We start from the raw sequence: 27021 nt of genomic DNA, 5'->3' as shown, positions 1-27021 counted from the left end.
CAACTTTATATCATATCTTTGGTCACATTATCATACAATACTATAATTACAAAATTTACATAGGAATAGTTTCCATTATAAAAATTGTTGCTTTAATGAAAGTAAAACCAAGAGCAAGTTTATCTGGCTTTATTAAACAATTTATAGAGGCCTATTTAAAGCTATATACAGTCACACCATTGTTGGTATTGAACTCGTATAAGAACACTGGGATATCACAGGAGACGTACATAATTGTAACACTTAATCATTCATTCTGTACACTATATATATTAAAAATTATGTTCTATAAAATACATTACAAATAACACCTGAAAAATATGTATGCAATGCAAATAGACTATTTTGTTTCACTGGCTATTTATTACCTACAATGCAGAAGCTTTATGCAACTTAGAAATCTATAATGATCACATCCTGAAAAATCATTACAGTGATTATTTTATAACTATAGATTTTATGATCTAAGTTTGCTTAAAAAAAGGTACTGTATACAGTATTATGTAAAAGCATGACATTTGTACAATGACCCAAAATTGCGAGGTTCTCCGCAGTGGTCCAGAGGTGCAAGATGTCTTCCCAATTTGCACAAACTGACCTGGGACTTCCCTGGTACCTGCCAAGGATCGGTGGCATCAAATGCTCATTACAATAAATACAGAAGACAAGTGTACTGATACTGTGCAAGGTTCACACAGTGGACCGTGTTGGAGACTGAGGTGGAGATGTGCTAGAACATCTGGGAGGAGATGCTCTTTTGGCAATGTACTGGTGATACAGTTTGTCATTAAACATCATCATCTGTTTATTGGGTTCAGATTTGGAGTTTGTGCGGGAACGGCAATGGGGGGTGGAAGGGGAGTGTGGTGGGGACCGGTTCCCTGTGCTGGATACACTTGCTGTTCTTGATCTTTGACCATTGGGAATTGGCACTCGAGACCCTAATCTTCTTTCGACCCATTTGAGCATGGCAAGTACAGCATCTGTTGAGGGTAGGCGATGCATGGCTGCTGTTCTAAGATTTTGAGATCTTGTTACTCTGAAGGTGACAGCCATACCCTGTAGTGATCTCATGGCATCTTCATCAGTTTTGTCGTCGCCAGCAAAGATTGTTGACACACGATCACACCAGTCTAGTCCAAACAGAGTGCGAAGAATGTATATTGCAGCACGACCCTTGTCCCAGGTCACAGGGGGCCGGGCCTCATAGGCACACTGGGACTGGTGGATGGGAATACCCACCTCCTTAAACACTTTTTCAGCTTTAGCTGTAAGATCTGTCACCTTATCTCCTGGAACCTCACGATAATGATAGGCAATGCCTGTCCCCTTATTTTCAACCCATGCACCCTCTACACTTACTTCCTCCAAACGCTTCTTGAGCTCATCAAGGTGGACCTCGTAATCATGAGGAACAGGGTGCGAGAACATGGTCCCATCTGGGTGTAGAATTTCAAACCCATGATTACCAGCATAAGTTATGCCTTCAATGCCTACCATTGCCTTCACATTTTCCATGGATCGGCCCGAGATGATGGCAATGTTTACATCAGGCATATGTGCCAAACGTTCTAAGACACGGCGCGTTTCTACTGGCATCTGAGCCAAGTCAGGATGAGGTGCAATAGGTGCCAGAGTACCATCGTAGTCCATTAGCAGCGCCAGGCGTGATGATTCAGTAACATATGAACCCAAATATTCTGTAAAGTCTTCCTCACACATTGGTAGTAAGCGACTAGGTGTCATTGTCTTGTCAGCATCACTGAGACAGTCAACTGATTTCAAGAAGGACCTGAGCCAGAAATTCACGTCGTATTCTCGTTCACGGCGACGCAGTTGTTTCATACGCAACTCCCGCTCATCTTTAGGCATTGTAAGTGCACGGTATATTGTGTCAGCGAATTCATTTGTCTCGTAAGGATTAACATGAAGAGCTTCATGCATTGAGGCTCCAGCACCAGCAAATGGAGAGAGAATGAGGACCCCAGGCTCACCTGTCTGACAAGCAACAAATTCTTTAGCCACAAGGTTCATTCCATCTCTCAGTGGTGTAACGATTGCCACAGAAGAGTCACGATAGAAGGCTGCTAGCTGGTCTTGCGATACGCAACCATAGATGTAGCGGATAGGTGACCAATTGGGTGTAGAAAATCTGCCATTGATACGGCCAATCATTTGATCCAGCTCTTCTTTCAGGTCTTGATACTCCTTCACATCTGTGCGTGATGGGACTGCTACCTGGAGGAAGGTCACGCGCTCTATCAACTCTGGGTGTTTCTGGAGAAGGGTTTCAAAGGCTTTGATGCGATGAACAAGTCCCTTAGTATAGTCAAGACGGTCCACTCCCAATAACAGTTGTTCCTGTGGGTTGTTCTTCACTACCTGCGGCGCCTTCTCTGCCAACTCCACAAAGCGGGAATAGGGAATACTAATGGGTAGAGGGTGGATAGATACTGTCCGAGAGTTATGTTCAACCAACATCTGTTGTCTGTCAACACGGCAACCGAGACGTCTTTGACAGCAGTCTATGAAATTTAAACAATAATCATCAATGTGAAAGCCAATGGAATCACACCCCAAAATACCCTGAAGTAGTTCATCATCCCAGGGAAATAGACGCACAATATCCCACGATGGGAAGGGAATATGAAGGAAAAATGCCATCTTGATGGGAAGGTCCAATTCGTCACATTTCTCGCGAATAGTATTTGCAGCCAACATCATATGGTAGTCGTGGAGCCACACCAGAGGAACAGACCCAGGATGGGTCTCAGACAGTTGTTTCACCGCCTCTATCGTCAGTCTGGCAAATTCTGCATTCACTTTCCGATAAGCCTGAAATGAAATAACGATAATTATTTATTAAATTAATATCCCATAACAGCCACCGTTTGGGATGCTAAATAATTTATGAATTTGTATTATCTTCCGGATATTTCTTATAGGCTACTGTACTTTCCATACTAAACATTTAAAAGAGGCAAGTGGGTAGAAGAGGCAAGTCTTACCTCCCACATGTCCGCCTGGAAGGTTGCGCGGTCAGGCATGGAGTGGAAGAGTGGCCAGAAGGTGGCGTTGCAGCACCCGTTGTAGTAGTCGTCAAACAGTTTCTTGGGCAGGTTCACCGGGATCACCTGTATTCAATTTACAGATTAACTTGGATGGCAGCTATCATGGTAGTCTCGATACCATTGCAACAATCTTATAAACACAAATTGATAGTGAACAAATCCACAAGGGTCGTGACGAGGATTCGAACCTACGTCTGAGAGCATCCCAGAGAGCATGCCCGAGCATGCCCGAAAGCATGCCCGAGAGCATGCATCACGCTATTGTGATTTCAGCGTGCAACTTGATGTTATGGATAGAACCCGTAGGACTCTACAGACAATATATGCTAATTACTTTTTTGTGATTTCATTGGCCCATAATATTTCATTATTCAAATAACAGCTTAAGCTCAGCACTCACCTGATTGCTTTTGAGACCTGCCGTAGGCGTCTGGTCATTTGGGTCAGATTCAGGAATTTCCACATTATCATCCTCGAGATGGAGTCCGGACCAGCCCACCCAGAGCCCATTGGTCTCCACCACCACCGGCGCCACGGCCGTCACCAGGCCCCCAGCACTGCAACAACAACTTATTTAAGTAATGGTTCAAATCTCATTTTAAGTGTACTTAGATATGATTTTTGTTTTATTTGTCTAAGATCAATGATAAGCGTCTTGTCACCTCTTGAAATTAAAAATGAGAACGGGGAGTTAAACATTTAGACAAAAATAAACGTAAAAAGTGATATTAGGCTAGTAGAAATATTTAAACGATAATATTGTCTATACAAATTAGAGAATTACGAAACAATATAGGAGCTACCCCACAGCCATGTAAACAAAATACAAAAATGAATATGCGACCAATGTAAAGAGCTGCAGGTGTCAGTTGCTACACGTTCCTGGGTTCGAATCCAGGGCGAAACAGAAGAGGTTGGGTACGTTTCCTATGGTGCTGGGCTAAAAGGCCAGACAGCAATAATGCTGGTGTCTAGTGTTGGGGTTACGAGTCACACCACTTCCCACTACTTCTGTACAGCTGGTGGCTGAGTGGTTACAGTTCTGGACTACCAAGGGGCATGGAGGCCCTGGCTGACTGGGTTTGAATCCTTCAGTAATCAAGATTTTTCTAATGCATGTTGGCTTGGGGGGGGGGGACCATTCAAGCTTGGCATATACATATACATTATATATATATATATATATATATATATATATATATATATATATATATATATATATATATATATATATTATATAGTGATATCAATACACCACGTCAATAAAGTGGTGTACAAAATCTTGAGCTATTGGACTATCATATCTACATTTAAGGCTGTGTACATGGCGTCTGCCTCCACCACATCGCTGCCTAGTGCATTCAGTTTGCTACCGATGAACACATTCTTTCTGTCTCTGTGGCTCATTTGGGTACTAAGTACTTTCTTTCTACTTGACTCTATCAAGATTTCACCTCCCAGATGGTACCTTGTGTTCAGCCTTTTGCTCCCGCCACCTAATTTCATTACTTTACACTTTCCTGAGTTAAACTTTAGTTTACTCACGTAGCTGTGCCAGTGGAGGTTGAGCTTTGGCTCTTTGGTACCGCCTCTCAACTGTTAATCAACTGTTGTACAGATTCTGGAGCCTACTGGGCTCTATCAAATCTACATTTTAAACTGTGTATGGCGTCTGCCTCCACCACATCACTGCCTAATGCATTCCATTTGTTAACTACTCTGATAAGATGTGTGTGTGTGTGTGTGTGTGTGTGTGTGTGTGTGTGTGTGTGTGTGTACTCACCTAATTGTACTCACCTAATTGTGCTTGCGGGGGTTGAGCTTTGGCTCTTTGGTCCCGCCTCTCAACTGTCAATCAACTGGTGTACAGATTCCTGAGCCTACTGGGCTCTATCATACCTACATTTGAAACTGTGTATGGAGTCAGCCTCCACCACATCACTTCCTAGTGCGTTCCATTTATTAACTACTCTGACACTGAAAAAATTCTTTCTAACGTCTCTGTGGCTCATCTGGGTACTAAGTTTCCACCTGTGTCCCCTTGTTCGTGTCCCACCCGTGCTGAAGAGTTTGTCTTTGTCCACCCTGTCAATTCCCCTGAGAATTTTGTAGGTGGTTATCATGTCTCCCCTTACTCTTCTGTTTTCCAGGGATGTGAGGTTCAGCTCCTCACTGAGGTGTGTGTGTGTGTGTGTGTGTGTGTGTGTGTGTGTGTGGAGAGAGATGCGGACAGCAGTTGTATTCCAGCTGAATTACATTTCCACATGGGTGTATCTCAACACAAGGGCAGTCACCCCTGAGGACAACCATGATGACTTACTAAGTCGGTCCGCACACTCCACGGCTGTGTAAGTGGTATTTTACTGACATTACCGCGCTAAACTCATGCGCTGTCATCACTTTAGGTAGACACTTTGGCAGCCTCATTCCGGGCAGGTTGATTGTACTCACCTAGTTGTGCTTCCGGGGGTTGAGCTTCGGCTCTTTAGTCCCAGTGAGGCCATGGTGACTATACATCCTTATACTCGGCACAATAAAGTAGTTTATTCTAGTGAAAGATATGAAGGAGGGCAGAAGTAGCCTATCCTACTCTATCCTTTTGGGATGTACTTTATTATTTCAAATTTACTTTAACTTGAAAAATATGAAAGGAATTGTAAAACAGACCCAGTGGTATAGGGCCTAAATCCCCTACTCCCTCTATTTCTTTTGCCCAGTGAAGAGTAGAGTTAGTAGAAACATAATTGGTGCCTAATGTACATTGTTTAGTTTTGAACTTGTCGTGGTCCAGTTATTTTTTTTAGTTTAGTTCATTTATTATGCACCCCATATCCATCTTGTGGACGGTAGTGGAAAGGGTTACAGAGGCACATAATGGGCTCAGGGACTGAACCCCACAATTCTTCAACAAATTATGCTATAAGAGCCTTTTTATATAAATGAAACCATGCGTCTAGCTTATCAAGACTAATTTTCTTAGTTAAATGAATTTTGGGATTGCTACGTGCTTCTGTAGCGTTTTCCCGTTACCACACACAAGACTGCGACTACACCAGTGTAGTGCCTATGAACGGTGTCCCTCCATATGCTACAAAAAATATAATTTTCAAGACGACATTAAAGAGGTTGCTGCAAGTAAGGATGGATCAACTGTAGGTTGGGGTGAATACCCGAGTAGCTGTCAGCCTCACCGATGAAAGCTATCATATAATAATAAGCCTGGCTAATGGCCAGGCTGCAGGAGTAAAACTTTCTAAACACAGACGGCTCGCTGTTGATCAAACGACTGTGTTCGAATTATGTCCCCGGCGACAGATATGAATAATGACATAGCGGTGGTTCTGTTGCGAATAACAATGCTATGCAGAGCTCGGTGGTTGTTGTTATATGATATAATTGTCTTTTCAATTCTTCAAGCACCCCTCCACCCCCCTTAATACCTCTCATCGTTAACACGTGACATTGTAAACAACGCGAACAGTGTCAGTTGACCTCCAGAGGCGGTGACATGTGGACACGTGCGTGGCTCGGCTCTGTTTATCTTGTGACGAAGTAACTTGAACCAACATCAAAGACCACGTTATCTACCATTACAGCATCTTCAGAAGTGTGAGTAATGTTGGACACCTTTAATTTTTGGTGCTGAATGAAGGAGAATACAGTTAGCGTCGTGTTTTATCAACGGAAATTGACTGAAGCCATCCGTCTGATGGCGGCTGTGTTCCGTGGATTTAAAACGTCAACAACCTACAGTAATCTTTTTCTACTTTCAATGCAATTGAATACAAAGTAATATGGTGTTGAATTCTATAAATTGGTGAAATATGTTACTAAGCAGCATCAGAGGTAAGTGTTATGGCTAACTTTAAACCTAGGATTGATTGATCTATGGGGAAGTAGCAAGGGCAACAATACGGAGCTACTTTCTACACGCTCTACCTATGAACTGATAAGCTATGACAGCACAATGAACTAATTACAGTAGTCAATGGGTGGATCAAACATAGGCTTGCAACACTGCCATTACGTGGCAACCAGTGTAGGTGTTGCACCAAGTGTGTTCGTCTGTGTGTGCAAGCAACCTTTCACTCCCTCCTCCCTCTTTTCACCGAAGGAAAACCCTAGTTGTTATTATTATGGATTGACTGTAAAAAATACGGAGCATTGCACAAAAACTCTGCAATTTGTTATGAAAGTTAGGTCTATGATAACTTAGGCTGCTTCACTTTTTGTAATGCTCTATAGAATTGTAATAGTACAAAACGTGGATTATTTCTGGGTTCAACAGACCATATTTTTGTACAGTTTATCCATATTTGGTATAGGCAGTATCATTTCTGGATGATGGGTAATGTATGGGTACTCACCATTGTTTCCTGATGAGTTTTCCTGTGTCAGGATGGTAGCCAAGGCAGAAGGGCAGCCTGTTGGCCACCACCACCATGGGCGACGTCGAGTGCACCTTCATCTTTTACACTTAAATGGCTTCTTTAAAATATATAGACTTCCTCTGTTCACTTAGTCTCGTCCTCAATTCACGACCACTTGCGAATTCTTCTTGTAGTGCCGTGATTACTGTCTTCGGCCCGCCCTGTGGTTGTTCACTGGCAACCTGCAATCAGAGCGGCCTTATATATACAGCTCAACACCCCCCCCTCTCTCCCTGCCAATGGGATCCCTGTTTGGGGGGTTGGGGGTGGGGGGGTGACGCGCTTTGCAGACCGGTTTTAACCAAAACATTTTTATGCAGGTGGCAGCGAGTTGGAGGGGGCGGGGAAGAGGGTATGGAGCTTGAAGAAGGGTAAGAACTTCCTTGAACTTGATGAGGAAGGGAGATGGAGAGCTAACACTAACATGATGAACACAGGGCTGCATAGTGGTTATTATTGGCCCAACTTGGCTACTGTAGTAGCCACATTAAACACTCACACGCCACGTGGGGTCATACCACCAACTATTTTTCACTGGCGCGAAATGTGTGTGAAAAACTAACACATGTGAAACACGTGTTTGTTTTCGCCACTGCATATACAGACATATGCACACACACACCCACTCATACATACTCATTATCATATTTATTAATATTTGACTTCATTATGTCTAACCCACATTAGGCTATACAATTATATTTTGCTCGTGATTCATATATGAATCTTAATCTGCCTTAACTCAAGACAAAAACCACACTACAAACACAATTTATCTCAAAATGTGTTACACAGACGATATCAAGACTAGCATCACTTGTAGAGTAGTTGGTGGCCTTGACAATTAACTTGAGGCTAAGAGCAAGGCTAGCCTAGGAAAGATTCTGCACGATGGTCACTGGACAGTCCCACGATAGCCGTAATAGCTTAGCAACACCAGAGAAACATCCTAGCAAGGGTTCCGTTCTAATTTGCAGTAGCATTAGGCGCCTGGCAACTTCTTGACACACCTCGGGACTTAAACACTGCTTGCCATTACAATGCTGGACAAGCACAGTGATGCTCGTTCATTATTATTAACGTTATTATCTACGTTATTAACATATATATAATATATTTTAGTTACTTTACATACATATTAGATGGAGTATCCGGCTGTGCCCGGATCTCTCTCTCTTCCCTATCCCTTTCCCCATTCAAATCCCTTCTCTCTTTCCCTGTACCCTCCCTCACTTTCCCTTTTCCCCAGCTCTCGTTCCCTCTCCATCTTTCTCCCACACTGTCTCCCTCCTGCACCAGGACAGGTAGTGGGGGGGGGCCACACCAGGACAGGTAGTGGGGGGGGGGCCACACCAGGACAGGTAGTGGGGAGGGCCACACCAGGACAGGTAGTGGGGGGGGCACACCAGGACAGGTAGTGGGGAGGGCCACACCAGGACAGGTAGTGGGGGGGGCCACACCAGGACAGGTAGTGGGGAGAGCCACACCAGGACAGGTAGTGGGGAGGGCCACACGAGGACAGGTAGTGGGGAGGGCCACACCAGGACAGGTAGTGGGGGGGCCACACGAGGACAGGTAGTGGGGAGGGCCACACTAGGACAGGTAGTGGGGAGGGCCACACGAGGACAGGTAGTGGGGAGGGCCGCACCAGGACAGGTAGTGGGGAGGGCCACACCAGGACAGGTAGTGGGGGGGCCACACTAGGACAGGTAGTGGGGAGGGCCACACGAGGACAGGTAGTGGGGAGGGCCGCACCAGGACAGGTAGTGGGGAGGGCCGCACCAGGACAGGTAGTGGGGGGGGGCCACACCAGGACAGGTAGTGGGGGGGGGCCACACCAAGACAGGTAGTGGGGAGGGCCACACCAGGACAGGTAGTGGGGAGGGCCACACCAGGACAGGTAGGGGATGGTGGGGTGGGAATAGGTGCACGAGGGATGCGCGTGAACAGGAGCGTGCATGGTGTGGGGTTGCTTACTTGCCGTGGCCTTGTCTCTACCCACCACCGTCCAGCCCCGCCCCCTCGCCCCTTCCCCCCTTTCCTAACCACGCCCCCCTTCACCTCAACCCCCGCCACGCCCCCCTCGGCCCCCCTCGCTGCCCCCCCACACACACAACACAGTTTTTCTGCGATGCAGTCGCCCGCTTCTGGCACTGTAGTCATCCTCCTGCTAAGAAACGTTTAGTTAGAGAAAACATGTACAGTCAGAGAGCTATATCTTGCCCCCCCCCCCCACAGGTGCTCAGTGACTTGTAAGTGCCTCTGGGGACTACCCTGGGTGTAGGTGACAGCTGGGGACTACCCTGGGTGTAGGTGACAGCTGGGGACTCCCCTGGGTGTAGGTGACAGCTGGGGACTCCCCTGGGTGTAGGTGACAGCTGGGGACTCCCCTGGGTGTAGGTGACAGCTGGGGACTACCCTGGGTGTAGGTGACAGCTGGGGACTCCCCTGGGTGTAGGTGACAGCTGGGGACTCCCACTCTTTAGGTGACAGCTGCATGGGTACTCGCTGTATTTACTTATGTAATAATCCAAATGAAGGAACTATACAATTTCACAAATTAATCAAAATGATTTAAATACCGTATATCTAAAATACTAATAATGGAGCAGAAAGGTTTGTTTATATTGAATGAGTCAAAGTGGCCGTCAACCCGCCCTCAGGCAAGGCTCCTCCGTCAACCCGCCCTCAGGCAAGGCTCCTCCGTCAACCCGCCCTCAGGCAAGGCTCCTCCGTCAACCCGCCCTCAGGCAAGGCTCCTCCGTCAACCCGCCCTCAGGCAAGGCTCCTCCGTCAACCCGCCCTCAGGCAAGGCTCCTCCGTCAACCCGCCCTCAGGCAAGGCTCCTCCGTCAACCCGCCCTCAGGCAAGGCTCCTCCGTCAACCCGCCCTCAGGCAAGGCTCCTCCGTCAACCCGCCCTCAGGCAAGGCTCCTCCGTCAACCCGCCCTCAGGCAAGGCTCCTCCGTCAACCCGCCCTCAGGCAAGGCTCCTCCGTCAACCCGTCCTCTTAAGGTTCCCAACGTCAAGAATCTGTCGTACTAAATTAAGTGCCCTTATCCTCGCCTAACAGAGGACCCAAAACAGAAAACGGGATAGTATGTCAATTTCGCGAGCCGCCACCATTTTATAGTGCGACAATGTTTGGTCTTAGGTAAAGTATACGTCAAAATGCTATGTTTTATTAGGAGGACGGGTTGCTTCCCAGCCACGCTCGACCCCTGAAGACGCTGTGTGTAAATGGGTAAACACACACACACACACACACACACACACACACACACACACACACACACTCACACACTCACACACACACACACACACACACACACACACACACACACACACACACACACACACACACACACACACATTTAGGGCGCTTTACACTGCCTACGTAAGGCCAGTCTTAGAGTATGCCGCCTCATCATGGAGTCCCCATCTGAAGAAGCATATAATGAAACTGGAAAAGGTTCAGAGGTTTGCAACGAGACTCGTCCCAGAGCTACGAGGGATGGGGTATGAAGAGCGCCTGAGGGAACTGTGCCTTACGACACAAGAAAGAAGAAGGGAGAGGGGGGACATGATAGGAACGTATAAGATACTCAGAGGAATTGACAGAGTGGACATAGACGAAATGTTCACACGGAATAGTAACAGAACGAGAGGACATGGATGGAAGCTTGAAACTCAGATGAGTCACAGAGATGTTAGGAAGTTTTCTTTTAGCGTGAGAGTAGTGGGGAAATGGAATGCACTTCAGGAACAGGTTGTGGAAGCAAATACTATTCATAATTTTAAAACCAGGTATGATAGGGAAATGGGACAAGAGTCATTGCTGTAAACAACCGATGCTCGAAAGGCGGGATCCAAGAGTCAATGCTCGATCCTGCAAGCACATATAGGTGAGTACACACACACACACACACGAGGAAAAATATATTAGAAAGGCGGGGTCCGAGAGCTCATAGCTCGATTCTGCAGGCACAAATAGTAAATACACATATTAGGCTCGTAGCTTCGAAGATCCGACCGAGACTTTAATTATTTACGTAGCAGCCTCAGATGACCTTCAAATGTCGACTACTGACGACCTTGCTAGCGTGTAGCGGCCCTTCCAGTGCTGCCCCACAGTCTCCGTGTTCCCTGATGTTTACACACACACCTTGGGGGCCCCCAACAAGCGTGTAGCGGCCCTTCCAGTGCTGCCCCACAGTCTCCGTGTTCCCTGATGTTTACACACACACCTTGGGGGCCCCCAACAAGCGTGTAGCGGCCCTTCCAGTGCTGCCCCACAGTCTCCGTGTTCCCTGATGTTTACACACACACCTTGGGGGCCCCCAACAAGCGTGTAGCGGCCCTTCCAGTGCTGCCCCACAGTCTCCGTGTTCCCTGATGTTTACACACACACCTTGGGGGCCCCCAACAAGCGTGTAGCGGCCCTTCCAGTGCTGCCCCACAGTCTCCGTGTTCCCTGATGTTTACACACACACCTTGGGGGCCCCCAACAAGCGTGTAGCGGCCCTTCCAGTGCTGCCCCACAGTCTCCGTGTTCCCTGATGTTTACACACACACCTTGGGGGCCCCCAACAAGCGTGTAGCGGCCCTTCCAGTGCTGCCCCACAGTCTCCGTGTTCCCTGATGTTTACACACACACCTTGGGGGCCCCCAACAAGCGTGTAGCGGCCCTTCCAGTGCTGCCCCACAGTCTCCGTGTTCCCTGATGTTTACACACACACCTTGGGGGCCCCCAACAAGCGTGTAGCGGCCCTTCCAGTGCTGCCCCACAGTCTCCGTGTTCCCTGATGTTTACACACACACCTTGGGGGCCCCCAACAAGCGTGTAGCGGCCCTTCCAGTGCTGCCCCACAGTCTCCGTGTTCCCTGATGTTTACACACACACCTTGGGGGCCCCCAACAAGCGTGTAGCGGCCCTTCCAGTGCTGCCCCACAGTCTCCGTGTTCCCTGATGTTTACACACACACCTTGGGGGCCCCCAACAAGCGTGTAGCGGCCCTTCCAGTGCTGCCCCACAGTCTCCGTGTTCCCTGATGTTTACACACACACCTTGGGGGCCCCCAACAAGCGTGTAGCGGCCCTTCCAGTGCTGCCCCACAGTCTCCGTGTTCCCTGATGTTTACACACACACCTTGGGGGCCCCCAACAAGCGTGTAGCGGCCCTTCCAGTGCTGCCCCACAGTCTCCGTGTTCCCTGATGTTTACACACACACCTTGGGGGCCCCCAACAAGCGTGTAGCGGCCCTTCCAGTGCTGCCCCACAGTCTCCGTGTTCCCTGATGTTTACACACACACACCTTGGGGGCCCCCAACACTGCGCTCCTTCCTCACTACAAATTATATTTTGAGACGTCCCACAGTCTCCTGCAGGTCCCACTGCCAAACTGTTATAACCTTCTTCATGATGCTAATTTTAGTAAAAATATGTTCTATGCCCTATTTTATCTGAATTCATACTGGTCACACACACACACACACACACACACACAGATTTTTAGTAGTTTCAAAGCGTTATATGACAAAGAGTGCTGGGAAGACGGGACACCACGAGCGTAGCTCTCATCCTGTAACTACACTTAGGTAATTACAGATGGAGTTTCACCATGGGTTCTGAGAGAATGTGCACCTGAGTTCAGCATTCCACTTCAACTGATTTTTTAGGCATCCCTGTTTATAGGAGTTGTAGCTGATGTGTGGAAAAAGGCTAACATAGTTCCAATCTACAAAAGTGGAAGCAGGGAAGACCCCCTTAATTATAGACCTGTATCATTGACAAGTGTAATAGTCAAAATATTGGAAAAAATAATTAAAACTAAATGGGTAGAACACCTGGAGAGAAATGATATAATATTAGACAGACAGTATGGTTTTCGATCTGGAAGATCCTGTGTATCGAATTTACTCAGTTTCTATGATCGAGCAACAGAGATTTTACAGGAAAGAGATGGTTGGGTTGACTGCATCTATCTGGACCTAAAAAATGCTTTCGACAGAGTTCCACATAAGAGGTTGTTCTGGAAACTGGAAAATATTGGAGGGGTGACAGATAAGCTTCTATCATGGATGAAAAATTTTCTGACTGATAGAAAAATGAGGGCAGTGATCAGAGGCAATGTATCGGACTGGAGAAATGTCACAAGTGGAGTACCACAGGGTTCAGTTCTTGCACCACTGATGTTTATTGTGTACATAAATGATCTACCAGTTGGTATACAGAATTATATGAACATGTTTGCTGATGATGCTAAGATAATAGGAAGGATAAGAAACTTAGATGATTGTCATGCCCTTCAAGATGACCTGAACAAAATAAGTATATGGAGCACCACTTGGCAAATGGAATTTAATGTTAATAAATGCCATGTTATGGAATGTGGACTAGGAGAACATAGACCCCACACAACCTATATATTATGTGAGAAATCTTTAAAGAATTCTGATAAAGAAAGAGATCTAGGGGTGGTTCTAGATAGAAAACTATCACCTGAGGACCACATAAAGAATATTGTGCGAGGAGCCTATGCCACACTTTCTAACTTCAGAATTGCTTTTAAATACATGGATGGCGATATACTAAAGAAATTGTTCACGACTTTTGTTAGGCCAAAGCTAGAATATGCAGCGGTTGTGTGGTGCCCATATCTTAACACAGTGAAGCACATCAACAAACTGGAAAAGGTGCAAAGACATGCTACTAAGTGGCTCCCAGAACTGAAGGGCAAGAGCTTCTGGGAGCCACTTAGAGAGTGGTTAGAGGCATTAAATATCTATATTAAATATACCAAAACTAGAAGATAGAAGAAAAAGAGGCGATATGATCTCTACATACAAAATAGTAAAGGGAATCGATAAAATTGATAGTGAAGAATTCCTAAAACCCGGAACTTCAAGAACAAGAGGTCATAGATTTAAATTAAGTGAACAAAACTGCAGAAGAAATATAAGAACATTCATTTTCACAGAGTGGTAGACGGTTGGAACAAGTTAGGTGAGAAGGTGGTGGAGGCCAAGACCGTCAGTAGTTTCAAAGTGTTATACGACAAAGATTGCTGGGAAGACGGGACACCACGAGCGTAGCTCTCATCCTGTAACTACACTGTAACATCCTGTTACAAAAAGTACTACTAAAAGAGAAGGAGGTGTTGACATAAGTACATCTGGCGGAGAGTGAAGGTCCGAGAGGCGGTGCGGGTGGGCATGGTGGCCGTGGGCTCTGGGTACTGCCCTCGGGGGCATCTGGCCCGCGCTCCGTCGCTGGGCACTGGACTAACATTGCCCCACCGGGATAGTCAAGAGGGCATCCCGGCTCTACTGTTGGGCTGGGACATTGTGTTGACCAGGCTAGAGGATTGGTGAGGTGTGTCCTGGGACCCGTCGTCTCTCCCCCACTAGGTGGGGGGGGGGGGTCTCTCTGGGGTTGTAACTGGTCGCTAGGAACGCAGTGAGATTGCAAGTGACATTTGAAGGTCGACCAAGGCTGCAGGTGACATTTGAAGGTCGACCAAGGCTGCAGGTGACATTTGAAGGTCGACCAGGGATGCAAGGGACATTTGAAGGTCGACCAGGGATGCAAGGGACATTTGAAGGTCGACCAGGACTGCAAGGGACATTTGAAGGTCGACCTAAGCTGCAGGTGACATCTGAAGGTCGACCAAGGCTGCAGGTGACATTTGAAGGTCGACCAAGGCTGCAGGTGACATTTGAAGGTCGACCAAGTCTGCAGGTGACATTTGAAGGTCGACCAGGGCTGCAAGGGACATTTGAAGGTCGACCTAAGCTGCAGGTGACATTTGAAGGTCGACCTAAGCTGCAGGTGACATTTGAAGGTCGACCAAGGCTGCAAGTGACATTTGAAGGTCGACCAGGGCTGCAAGGGACATTTGAAGGTCGACCTAAGCTGCAGGTGACATCTGAAGGTCGACCTAAGCTGCAAGTGACATTTGAAGGTTGACCAGGGCGTCAATCAATATTATAAAGAGTGGCAGTAGCGGGTCTGGGCAGCTATGAGCCGAGGGCTGCTGTAGGTCAACACGAAGGGCTCAGACGGTCTGGCGCCAATTGGCTCCAGGAACTATAGCGAAGGATGCCACAAGCCCTGGATGACAAGGTAATTACCAGGAGGAAACCCCAAGCCACTATATATATATCACTTGGAAGGGATATGACGACAAGGAGCTGGGATATATGAGAACGGAGTTAAGGAACGGCGTACAAGCATTTGGATCGGGGATCGAACACCGACCCTGCAAGAAGTGAGGTCTTCGCTCTGTCGACCAGTCCCAGCTGTCAACCTAACACTCGTTCTTCAATCCCCGAGGCACGACGGAAACGATCGGGCAACGTTTCCTTTCACCTGATACCTGTGTTTACCTAGCAGTAAATAGGTTGGTGGGAATTAGACAACTGTTGTGGGTGGGGGTGGGGGTGGGGGGTTGTATCCTGGAAGAAGGTCAGTAGGTGGTTCAGACGGGAGGTGGTGAAGCCTAAGGTCAGGCTTCCTGTCCCCGACAGCGGCCGTCACCACTAACACAGGAAGGAATAACACACAATATGACTAAAGGTTTCGTCATCGTAAATGAGGTTAGTGTCAGGAAACTGAGGCGCTCCCATATTATTATTATTATTATTATTATTATTATTATTATTATTATTATTATTATTATTATTAACATCTTTATTGACAAAAATGAATTACAATTTTGCCTAATCTGAGTAACTCAATAAGGTGTTGTTATAGTGAGGGTAATGGTGGTACTGACCATCACGCAGGCCAGAGGCTCACACACCAGACAATACCTCTAAACTGTAGCCTATATATATATATATATATATATACATATATATATATATATATATATATATATATATATATATATATATATATATATATATATATATATATATATAATGTCGTACCTAGTAGCCAGAACGCACTTCTCAGCCTACTATGCAAGGCTTGATTTGCCTAATAAGCCAAGTTTTCCTGAATTAATATATTTTCTCTAATTTTTTTCTTATGAAATGATAAAGCTACCCATTTCATTATGTATGAGGTCGATTTTATTTTATTGGAGTTAAAATTAACGTAGATATATGACCGAACCTAACTAACCCTACCTAACCTAACCTAACCTATCTTTATAGGTTAAGTTAGGTTAGGTAGCCGAAAAAGTTAGGTTAGGTTAGGTAGTCGAAAAAACATTAATTCATGAAAACTTGGCTTATTAGGCAAATCGGGCCTTGCATAGTAGGCTGAGAAGTGCGTTCTGGCTACTAGGTACGACATAATATATATATATATATATATATATATATATATATATATATATATATATATATATATATATATATATATATATCATGGTTACAATCAACGGGATATAACAACAATTGACACAAACACATATTACGGGTCATTTATTTTGGTAATGATAAAATGTTTCTGTGTTGAAAATATGTACACGATCAATAATACCTTCCATGCCATTATCAATGTCTATCTGTCTCATAAAAACAATAATTGTGTAATGTGTGGGCGGTCACCAGTGAGAAGAGCGCAGTGCTGTCAAGAAGAAAAACAATAGTGACCCCGTTACTCTGATGAAGGGCCGGACTTGAGAAACCTTGCAAGCTCTGGAAGAAGCGCCTCTTTTATGCAAGTACGGACAAATTATTCATAGCAGTAAATTTCTGTTAATTTATCCAAGATCAGCGAATAACGTTGCATATTACTATAAGAAAATAATTGTTCTGAACAGTTTATTTTGAAAATATTTAAGTGTGTCGATGGCGGGCAGTTCAAAAATCGTCGTGTTGGTTAAATGAGACCACAATACGATGTACCCTTTTTAATTCTGGTGATCCCAACCAGCCTATGTTCGTCCTGTACCCCATACCACTCCCTCTGCCAATGTGGGTGAGGCTACCCGAACTGTGTGACCTACTTTCAACAGACATTCTCTCTAATAGTATATATAATTGTACTGTAAAATAATTTTTTCAAATAATATGTATTTTCTTTCCTATCTATAAGATAGCATTAATAATATATAGCAGGCGATAACATGATAGCGGAGAGGCGTTATCGACGCTGGTGAATCTGGTGAACACGAAACACGAGGATTAAGAGTTCACTGAACCTGATGAAGAGTTTATTGTTTGGTGAATGCCTGTATGTCGCACCATCTAGTATATCGTACTCTGTACCTCGACCACCTGTTGTACCACACCTCTTGTACCACACTTCTTGTACCACACCACCTCTTGTACCACACCATCTCATGTACCACACCATCTCATGTACCACACCACCTCTTGTACCACACCACCTGTTGCACCACACCACCTGTTGCACCACACCACCTCTTGCACCACACCACCACCACGTGCACTACTTCCTAGAAACTTGTGTAGAGTGGTGACTGACCCTCAAAAAATTGGTGTGGTGACCGCAGACAACATCATGGATAGTTTCCTCCACGATATATATATATATATATATATATATATATATATATATATATATATATATATATCTCAATGCGTCAGCATAAACAAATTTAGTTGTTTCAATAAATAGTAATCTCTCTAGAGCCTAATCTTGCTGGATTGTGCTGTCTGACAAATAACTTTTTAATTAGACTTGAGAATCCTAGTCTTGATTAGTATTTCGAAGTTTAATTCAAAAAAATAGTTGGTGAAAGCACTCTAGCAAGATTAGGCTACAATAAGATGCCTATCTATTGAAAAAACTGAAAAATGTCATCATTTGTTTTTTTTAGGTCTATTGTATAATGTTGTTTGTTCATGTATGTTACATAATTGTTGTCTTATTACAGCAGCAGTAAGCAATTACACTTACAGGATTCAGGTGAACAGTTGTGTTGACCTTGATACTGTAATATTTCAAGGGGATACAGTGATTTTGAGTGTTTGAAATAGCTGCTTCTCTCTGTTACATGTAAACTTACGTATATATATATAGTCGCTTTACAGGCAGGGCCCATTACCTGAATGGTGACTTAGTGCCGTTTTAAGCGAGTAAGACAGTTTCCGGGTGTGTATTCTGTACACCGTTTGCCTTGTTTGATCCTCTATAGTCGTTGGGGTCATGACTTTACACTTGTTTATATAGATTAGGAAATGTATACCACTAGGTAAAGGGGAAACAATATTGTGCTTGCATGGGATGTTGCTGGCATCTTTGATAGGTCATTGCTGACGTGTGAGCGACCATTGATCTGGGTGTCGGAAGATTCCACTGCCCGCAGCCTCACTACTTCCAGTATGTGTATATATATTTATATTATTTAAATTCTTAAACAATTTTCGTCATTTAAGTCAAAACATTTCGTGAAAAGTATGAGTATTTTACCCGGGAAAATGGTTTCGTGTCGTTGATGTGGTTCTACTAACCTGGTTTTAAATGTTTAAATTTTGCCCCGAGGGGCGAATTTATTGGGCAGGGCCACTCATCTTGTGAGTGGACACACCGCCATAGCAGCATGTACAACACTCCCCAATAGGAAGAAAACCCGTTGGGTTGTCTAGCACGGATTAAATGTCTTTGAACGTTTACAAGATAGGGATTAATCGATTGACTTCTTTTTTTATTATGCAGCCCCATACCCATCCCGTGGGCGGTGGTGCCGGTTAGGGAAGCCAGAGGTAAAAAATTACCATTGAGATGTAATTTGTACAGCAAGTACCGTCCTGGGAGCTTTCCATCACCCGCCTTCTGAAAGAGATCAGCGCGCATGTTGAATAATTCTACACACACTCTACTCCCTGCCGTGATTCAAACTCTCAGTATACAACACCCTTCAGGGTATACTTGTGCTGGATATAATATACCAGAGAAGGTGGATCTGCTATACATTTGCAGCTAAATAGTGAGGTGGGATATATTATTGTGCTCACAGTATGGCAAGATCCGTGGGAACGTTTGTGGCAACATGGGGTGATCACGTGACCAGCACGCCGTCTCCCCCGTGCTATCTCTGGTACCTTACTACGCCACAGTCACGGTACACCGTTACTGTGGTACCTTACTACGCCACAGTCACGGTACACCGTTACTGTGGTACCTTACTACGCCACAACCACGGTACACCGTTACTGTGGTACCTTACTACGCCACAGTCACGGTACACCGTTACTGTGATACCTTACTACGCCACAGTCACGGTACACCGTTACTGTGGCACCTTACTACGCCACAACCACGGTACACCGTTACTGTGGTACCTTACTACGCCACAGTCACAGTACACCGTTACTGTGGTACCTTACTACGCCACAGTCACGGTACACCGTTACTGTGGTACCTTACTACGCCACAGTCACGGTACACCGTTACTGTGGTACCTTACTACGCCACAGTCACGGTACACCGTTACTGTGGCACCTTACTACCATGTCACCCCGCTACCATGCTACTTTTTTGCCATGGCAACCTGTATGGCAGCTACGCTTACAGAGACGGAATATTGTGATCTAAAAGTGGGCTCCATTTAGTTTACCAACGGTCCAGCCCAACCATTTGGGCTGGACGGTAGAGCGACGGTCTCTCTGCATGCAGGTCGGCGTTCAATCCCCGACCGTCCAAGTGGTTGGGCACCATTCCTTCCCTCCACTCATTTCCTGTTGGCGGAATTGGTAATGAACTTCTCTGTGCATGTTGACCAGACCACACACTAGAAGTTGAAGGGACGACGACGTTTCGGTCCGTCCTGGACCATTCTCAAGTCGATGAGTACTTCGACTTAAGAATGGTCCAGGACGGACCGAAACGTCGTCGTCCCTTCAACTTGTAGTGTGTGGTCTGGTCAACATACTTCAGCCATGTTATTGTGACTCATCGCCTTCTCTGAGCATCATCTTGTCTCTGCAAATGTCACCTTTATTTTCAAAAAAGGCAGATTAGCGTGACATCACACTGAGAGAATCCTAAGAGAGGGAATCATCCAATATCTGACAGTACACAACCTTGTAAAATTAACTCAATATGGGGTGGTTAAAAACAGATCCTGCCTTACAAACCTGCTCGCATTTTTAGCAACGGTAACCAACTGTTCAACGGACCTCCGGTAGTTGTAGTTCACATGGACTTTGCTCAAGGTGTTGATAAGGTACCACATGAAAGACCGGTCAAATTACCGACACGTGGTATAAAAGGTAGAGTACCAGAATGGATAAAACAATGTTAAAACAAAGAAAACAGTCATGCTAACGGGAAGGAATCTGACTAGAAATTGAATTGAAATTTAAATAAGTTTATTGAGGTATAAATACACATGATGAAATCCATATGAACTCCACAAATGGTCAGCAAACTGGAAAATTTATTTTAATATCGATAAATGAAAGACCTGCACGCGGGGCATAACAATCCAAGTCACAATTACCAAATTAACAACATTACCTTGCAGCAGGTTGATGAAGGAATGGACCTGGGAGTCAGAATCCATCATTCACAGAAAGTTGCACAACCATTGGGAGCGTCAATAAAAAAGCTAACCAAACCCCTGGAATAATCAAGCGGACCTTTGACGTGAAGGAGAAGCGAGTAGTTACACAGGTGTAGAAGTGTGTGGCGCGTCACCGCCTGGGTTATTATATCCAAGCGTGGACGCCTCATCCTCAGACAGATTTAGTCTGGAGGAAGTTCAACAGCGGGCGACAAAAATCATGCCAGAACTAAGTCTTGTACCAGGAACAGTTGAGGGCCACGGGGCTAACACCACAACAAACCGGACATGACAAGGCTCATCTTATCGTAAATACTGAACAATTTGGACGATGTTGAACCAGACAACTTCATCAACAGGTCAGATGTAACACAAACAAGGGGCAATGGGTTCAAGCTCACCCAGCCACAGTGTAGGAGTGAGAACAGGAGATGCTTGTTCACCCAACAGGGTTATAGACCCACGGAACCGCCTACCCGCCGAATTCGTAAATACCACAATTCTGTTGACCTTTAAAATCCAGCTTGAAAAAAAACATCAGGGCAAATGGGGGGACCTTTGACAAGTTGCCAGCTTCCTGTCCTCGTCGAGACCACTAGAGAATTTATGCCCTCGGGTAAATTCAGGTAAATAATTACTTTGGGTTAGGAAGGCTAGGCTTCTATTGACCTTTTCCTAGAACGGAACCCCACAACAGCTGCCTAACTCTTGAGTTAACTATTTACTGCTAGGCGAATAGAGGCATCGGATGAAAGGAAACGTGCCCAACCATTTCTGTCGCTCCCGGGATCGAATCGGGGATCCCCGAGCGTGAGTCGAGAACATAGATCACTGTACTATGGAACTCATTTCCATATACATGCATATTTGTTACTATCACGATTGACGTGCCTGATACCCTATGTATGGACTGACGTGATTATAAGTGAATGGTGTCACTGGAGGCCGGTATGCAGGTGGAACTGGACAATTAGTCCAGTTATGTCCTGGAAATCTCGAAGGTTTTAACTAGCCTAATACACTGGTACTAGGCTAGGTAATAGTATCAGTGTACTAGGCTACAGTAACTGTATTAGGTGTCCTGGTAGCTGCCTCGTATGGACCAGTAGCAGCTGCCCAATTTCCCACAAGATTGTTTCCTTGACACTAGTGTGACGAGAAAAATAGATGGTACTGCAGTCTCTCTTGGCAGATGGAATCCCAGTCACATAAAACAAACAAAAAATAATGAAAGAAAAGAAAAAAATGTTAAACTACAAGTTGTCTTCACTGTGAGGTAACTGTAGGATAAGACAGAGGGGAAAAAAACATTTAAAAATACTCTACTCTAAACAAATTACAAAACATAAAATAAAAATGATCACTCTAATACAAAGTGTGCAAAACAAACAAGATGAAGAATCAAATTTACGTTAGGTTAATGTGCAAATATAATATGGTGCGGGAATACTGTGAGCCAGACTGAATAAATATGTTACCATACCAAGATATGTCAACAGGTCTACTCAGTAGAGCACTCAGGAGTAATCTGAATTGTAGTGGGCTAGGTAGCCCTATATATACACGACGACGGCCGTGTAGATGGCGCTGGTGGCTTCTTTAACTCTGAAACGGCTCGTTAACTGCTTGTTTGAGATGGTGTAAGCTTGAGGCGTCCAGGTGCGAGGTTGGGTGACGGGGGAAGGTAGGTAGACCGGTGGTATTGTCTAGACGTCTGGAAAGTAGTTGTTGTCGTTGTTGCTGTGGCTGCAGTTCTTTAATATATATACGGGATTTGAAGGAATAGGTGATGATGGAGCAGGCCGAACCTCTTCCTAGAGATTTTACCGTGACACTAGTATTGTAAGAACAGGGAGCCTGGATGAGGTCAGCAGCCCGTGACCCTCTGGCTCTGACACTCCGTAACAAATGCAACTGTTTAGTCTAACCAGAAGTGTAGGGAGCTACACAACCCGCCTTAACTGTCGGGGCCACTGAGGAGAACACCACTATGACGGTGCTTTAATGTTTAGTAATACCTGACATTACTAACGGTGCCGTAGATGGCCTCAAAAATGGTGAGATGAAAGATTGGTGTAAGTGACTCACCTGGCACTCCTCTGGCACTAGCCAGGTAGCTGTGTGCCCGGTAATCCCCCACGAGTGTCACCAACCTAGGCGACTTGTGTAGACCTTATTTTAAGTTCTGACTTTGTCATGAACAGTTGGTCATTGTGTGTGTGTGTACTTACCTAGTTGTGCTTGTGGAGGTTGAGCTCTGGCTCTTTGGTCCCGCTTCTCAACTGTCAATCAACTGATGTACAGGTTCCTGAGCCTACTGGGCGCTATCATATCTACACTTGAAGCTGTGTATGGCGTCAGCCTCCACCACATCACTTCCTAATGCATTCCATTTATCTACTACTCTGACACTGAAAAAATTCTTTCTAACGTCTCTATGGCTCATTTGGGCACTCAGTTTCCACCTGTGTCCCCTAGTGTGTGTGCCCCTTGTGGTAAATAGCCTGTCTTTATCTATCCTATCAATTCCTCTGAGAATCTTGTATGTGGTGATCATGTTCCCTCTAACTTCTGTCTCCCAGTGACGTGAGGTTTAATTCCCGTAGTCTCTCTTCGTAGCTCATACCCCTCAGTTCGTGTACTAGTCTGGTGGCAAACCTTTGAACCTTTTCCAGTTTAGTCTTATGCTTGACTAGATATGGACGCCATGCTGGGGCCGCATACTCCAGGATTGGTCTTACATATGTGGTATACAAGGTTCTGCTTGATTCCTAACATAGGTTCCTGAAGGCAGTTCTGATGTTAACCAGCCTCGCATATGCCGCAGATGTTATTCTTTTTATGTGGGCTTCAGGAGACAGGTTTGTTGTGATATCTTGTCAAGCACAAGACGAAGCTGGAAAAAGTTCAGAGGTTCACTAGTCCCAGAACTAAGAGGCATGAGTTACGAGGAAAGGCTGCGGGAAATGCACCTCACGACACTGGAAGACAGAACAGTAAGGGGAGACATGATCACTACCTACAAACATGTCAGAGGAATTGACAGGGTAGATATGGATAAACTATTCAACACTGGCGGTACGCGAACAAGGGGACACAGGTGGAGACTGAGTACCCAAATGAGCCACAGGAACGTTAGAAAGAACTTTTTCGGTGTCAGTGTAGTTAACAGGTGGTTACTCATCGTGCGTGACTCTTGTACATTTGCCATTAGTTGCCAACCCGCTCTCGCACAAGACAGCACATATATGACTTATTGCTTATAGTCAATATTTGGCATATTAATAAGTACATATGTGGTATATTCCAAGTTATATTTTGTTTTCAAGGTACAAACCTATAGATGTGCTATACACCAGTTTTAATATTTGGAATTTCTTTTTCAGTTTTATTAAACAATAGAGATTTTATACAAAATTTTGACAATATCCTGAGTTACTTTACAATTTTTTTTTAATATTTTAGTTTTGTTTTATTATTTTTATAAAACTGAAATATCAATATAGGTATAGGTTAAGTACGAATTGTAATTAAGAAGCAATAAGATGCTTATCTTAACATACTAAGAAGGTTAGGTTAGGTCGGTGTTTTCTATTCAGCTTTTCAGGGTAAACTCAAATATTCACAATAAATTAGTATGTCACATATGCACTTATTAATAAGCCAAATATTGACTATAAGCAAGTGCGAGAACGGGTTGCATTAGTACACACAAATATTTCATTCATTGTGAATAAATAAATACATGATGTGAAGATTCACAATATATATGCATTACTTGGGGGCTGAGAGAGGGCTACCAACCCATCCGGTGCTTCACACCAGGTGCACAGCGTGTGAAGCACCCCCCCCCCTTCTCTCGTGCAGAATGGCAACACTGTTTTCACCAACACATCACCTGGAAAAGGTCATCCTCTGCCCTTGAACCTTCCCCTTGGGGCTGTAAGTCTCACTCCTAACCTGAGGTACTCCTTGACCTCTCTGGTGTGTGTGTGTGTGTGTGTGATATCTTCGGAGATATCGACTCTCGAGATTAACCTTACAGGTGTGTCCAGTGATTGCAGGTATGGTTATTGTCTTTGATTATATCTTGCATCTCTGTCTGTCTGTCTCTCCCCAGAAGTTTATCTTATCTTTTATCCCTATTAATATCCTGCCAGGTGATGGTGGTGGGAAGGGGGGTCTCAGGTGGTGACCAACCAGGCTATAGAGCCCTGGTGCTGGTGGTGAGGGGGGGGGGAGGTGTTCAAAACTAAGCCCTGGCAGTAAGCCACATCCGGATCCTGAGGGTTGTGAGAAGAGCTCACGTGGGCAGGACCAAGTGTGGTGGTGGGCCGCCTCCTGCACCTCTCCTGTTGAGGCCTCTCCTGGTGCCTGCTGGTGGGCTCTCCTGGTGCCTGGTGGTGGTGGGCCGCCTCCTGCACCTCTCCTGTTGAGGCCTCTCCTGGTGCCTGCTGGTGGGCTCTCCTGGTGCCTGGTGGTGGTGGGCCGCCTCCTGCACCTCTCCTGTTGAGGCCTCTCCTGGTGCCTGCTGGTGGGCTCCACTGTTGAGGGGAGGGGGAGGGTATGAGTGGGCAGAGACATAGAGAGACCAACACGTAGAGAGAGAGAGTGAGAGACCTTGCGACCTTCCTGGTTGGCAACAGCCCGAGTGCCCGGGCCCGCGCGGTAACCTACTCACTCACACTCATTCACACATAAACACACAGCAGGTGGCCGAGCGGACAGCACGCTGTCACGTGATCCTGTGGTCCCGGGTTCGATCCCGGTCGCCGGCGAGAAACGATGGGCAGATTTTCATTCATTCTATGCCCCTGTTACCTAGTAGTAAATAGGTACCTGGGAGTTAGTCAGCTGTCACGGGCTGCTTCCTGGTGTGTGTGTGTGTGTGATGTAGAAAAAAAAGTAAGTAGTAGTAGAAACAGTTGATTGACAGTTGAGAGGCGGGCCGAAAGAGCAGAGCTCAACCCCCGCAAGGACAATTAGGTGAGTACATGTACAATTATTTATAGTCACTAATAATGTACGATTTAAAACGAGTGTTCAGTATACTTTCTTTTTATTAACACATTTATGTACATCAGCATTTGTGCAGCTGCCCTAGACTATGAAGGGAAGTACAGTGTGTCAAAAAGCTAGCTACGTAATGCTAACAATTCTCATCACACAGGATGGTTAGTCATACAGGGCCACGTGATAAGTAGTCTGCACTGGCAGACTCTGGGTGCATTATGAGGATATCATCATCAACACAAGAGGTAATAGAGTAATTGCAAAGCTCCAGGTACCTCATGCCAACGGGTCTGAATGGTCTGATAACTGGACATTCAGTGACGTAGTGTGGGAGATCATGCCGCAGTTCCTGCTCACAGAGTTTGCACCTGGAGTGCTTAGGCTTGGGAGGTCCGTCACCTGTAGCCATCTGCCACAGGTAACGGTAGCCACCTGGCACAGGTAATGGTAGCCACCTGCTACAGGTAACGGTTGCCATCTGCCACAGGTAAGGGTAGCCACCTGCCACAGGTAACGGTAGCCACCTGCTACAGATAACGGTAGCCACCTGACACAGGTGACGGTAGCCACCTGCCACAGGTAACGGTAGCCACCTGCCACAGGTAACGGTAGCCACCTGCTACAGGTAACGGTAGCCACCTGACACAGGTGACGGTAGCCACCTGCCACGGGTAACGGTAGCCACCTGCCACAGGTGACCGTAGCCACCTGACACAGGTAACGGTAGCCTCCTGCCACAGGTAACGGTAGCCACCTGCCACGGGTAACGGTAGCCACCTGCCACAGGTAACGGTAGCCACCTGACACAGGTAACGGTAGCCACCTGCCACAGGTAACGGTAGCCACCTGTCACAGGTAACGGTAGCCACCTGCCACAGGTAACGGTATCCACCTGCCACAGGTAACGGTATCCACCTGCCACAGGTAACGGTAGCCACCTGACACAGGTAACGGTAGCCACCTGCTACAGGTAACGGTAGCCATCTGCCACAGGTAACGGTAGCCACCTGCCACAGGTAAC

The 27021-nt window shown here is 45.8% G+C and overlaps 3 protein-coding genes across 3 annotated transcripts in view; 2 read left to right on the top strand and 1 right to left on the bottom strand.

The window, feature by feature from the left end:
• Positions 1-114: 114 nt before the first annotated feature.
• On the bottom strand, positions 115-18397 carry Tps1 (Trehalose-6-phosphate synthase 1). The gene is made up of 5 exons (XM_045770101.2): positions 18380-18397; positions 7439-7683; positions 3472-3628; positions 3009-3134; positions 115-2835 (listed from the first exon to the last, which is right to left on the bottom strand). Exons 2-5 carry the CDS (start codon positions 7537-7539, stop codon positions 691-693), a joined length of 2529 nt encoding a protein of 842 aa, XP_045626057.1. The 5' UTR covers positions 7540-7683; positions 18380-18397; the 3' UTR covers positions 115-690.
• Positions 6563-27021, top strand: part of Alg3 (Alg3, alpha-1,3- mannosyltransferase) — a 140719-nt gene continuing 120260 nt past the window's right edge. Inside the window, exon 1 of the mRNA XM_069319149.1 lies at positions 6563-6680. The gene's annotated coding sequence lies outside the window, so the exon portion shown is untranslated. The remainder of the gene's footprint in view (positions 6681-27021) is intronic.
• Positions 10105-10545, top strand: LOC138359616 (transcriptional regulatory protein AlgP-like). Its single transcript, XM_069319021.1, has one exon. It carries the CDS (start codon positions 10105-10107, stop codon positions 10543-10545), a length of 441 nt encoding a protein of 146 aa, XP_069175122.1.

Source organism: Procambarus clarkii, chromosome 92, assembly GCF_040958095.1.
Source record: "Procambarus clarkii isolate CNS0578487 chromosome 92, FALCON_Pclarkii_2.0, whole genome shotgun sequence".
Taxonomy (NCBI): Eukaryota; Metazoa; Arthropoda; class Malacostraca; order Decapoda; family Cambaridae; genus Procambarus; species Procambarus clarkii.
This window is presented reverse-complemented; position numbering and strand designations above follow the sequence as displayed.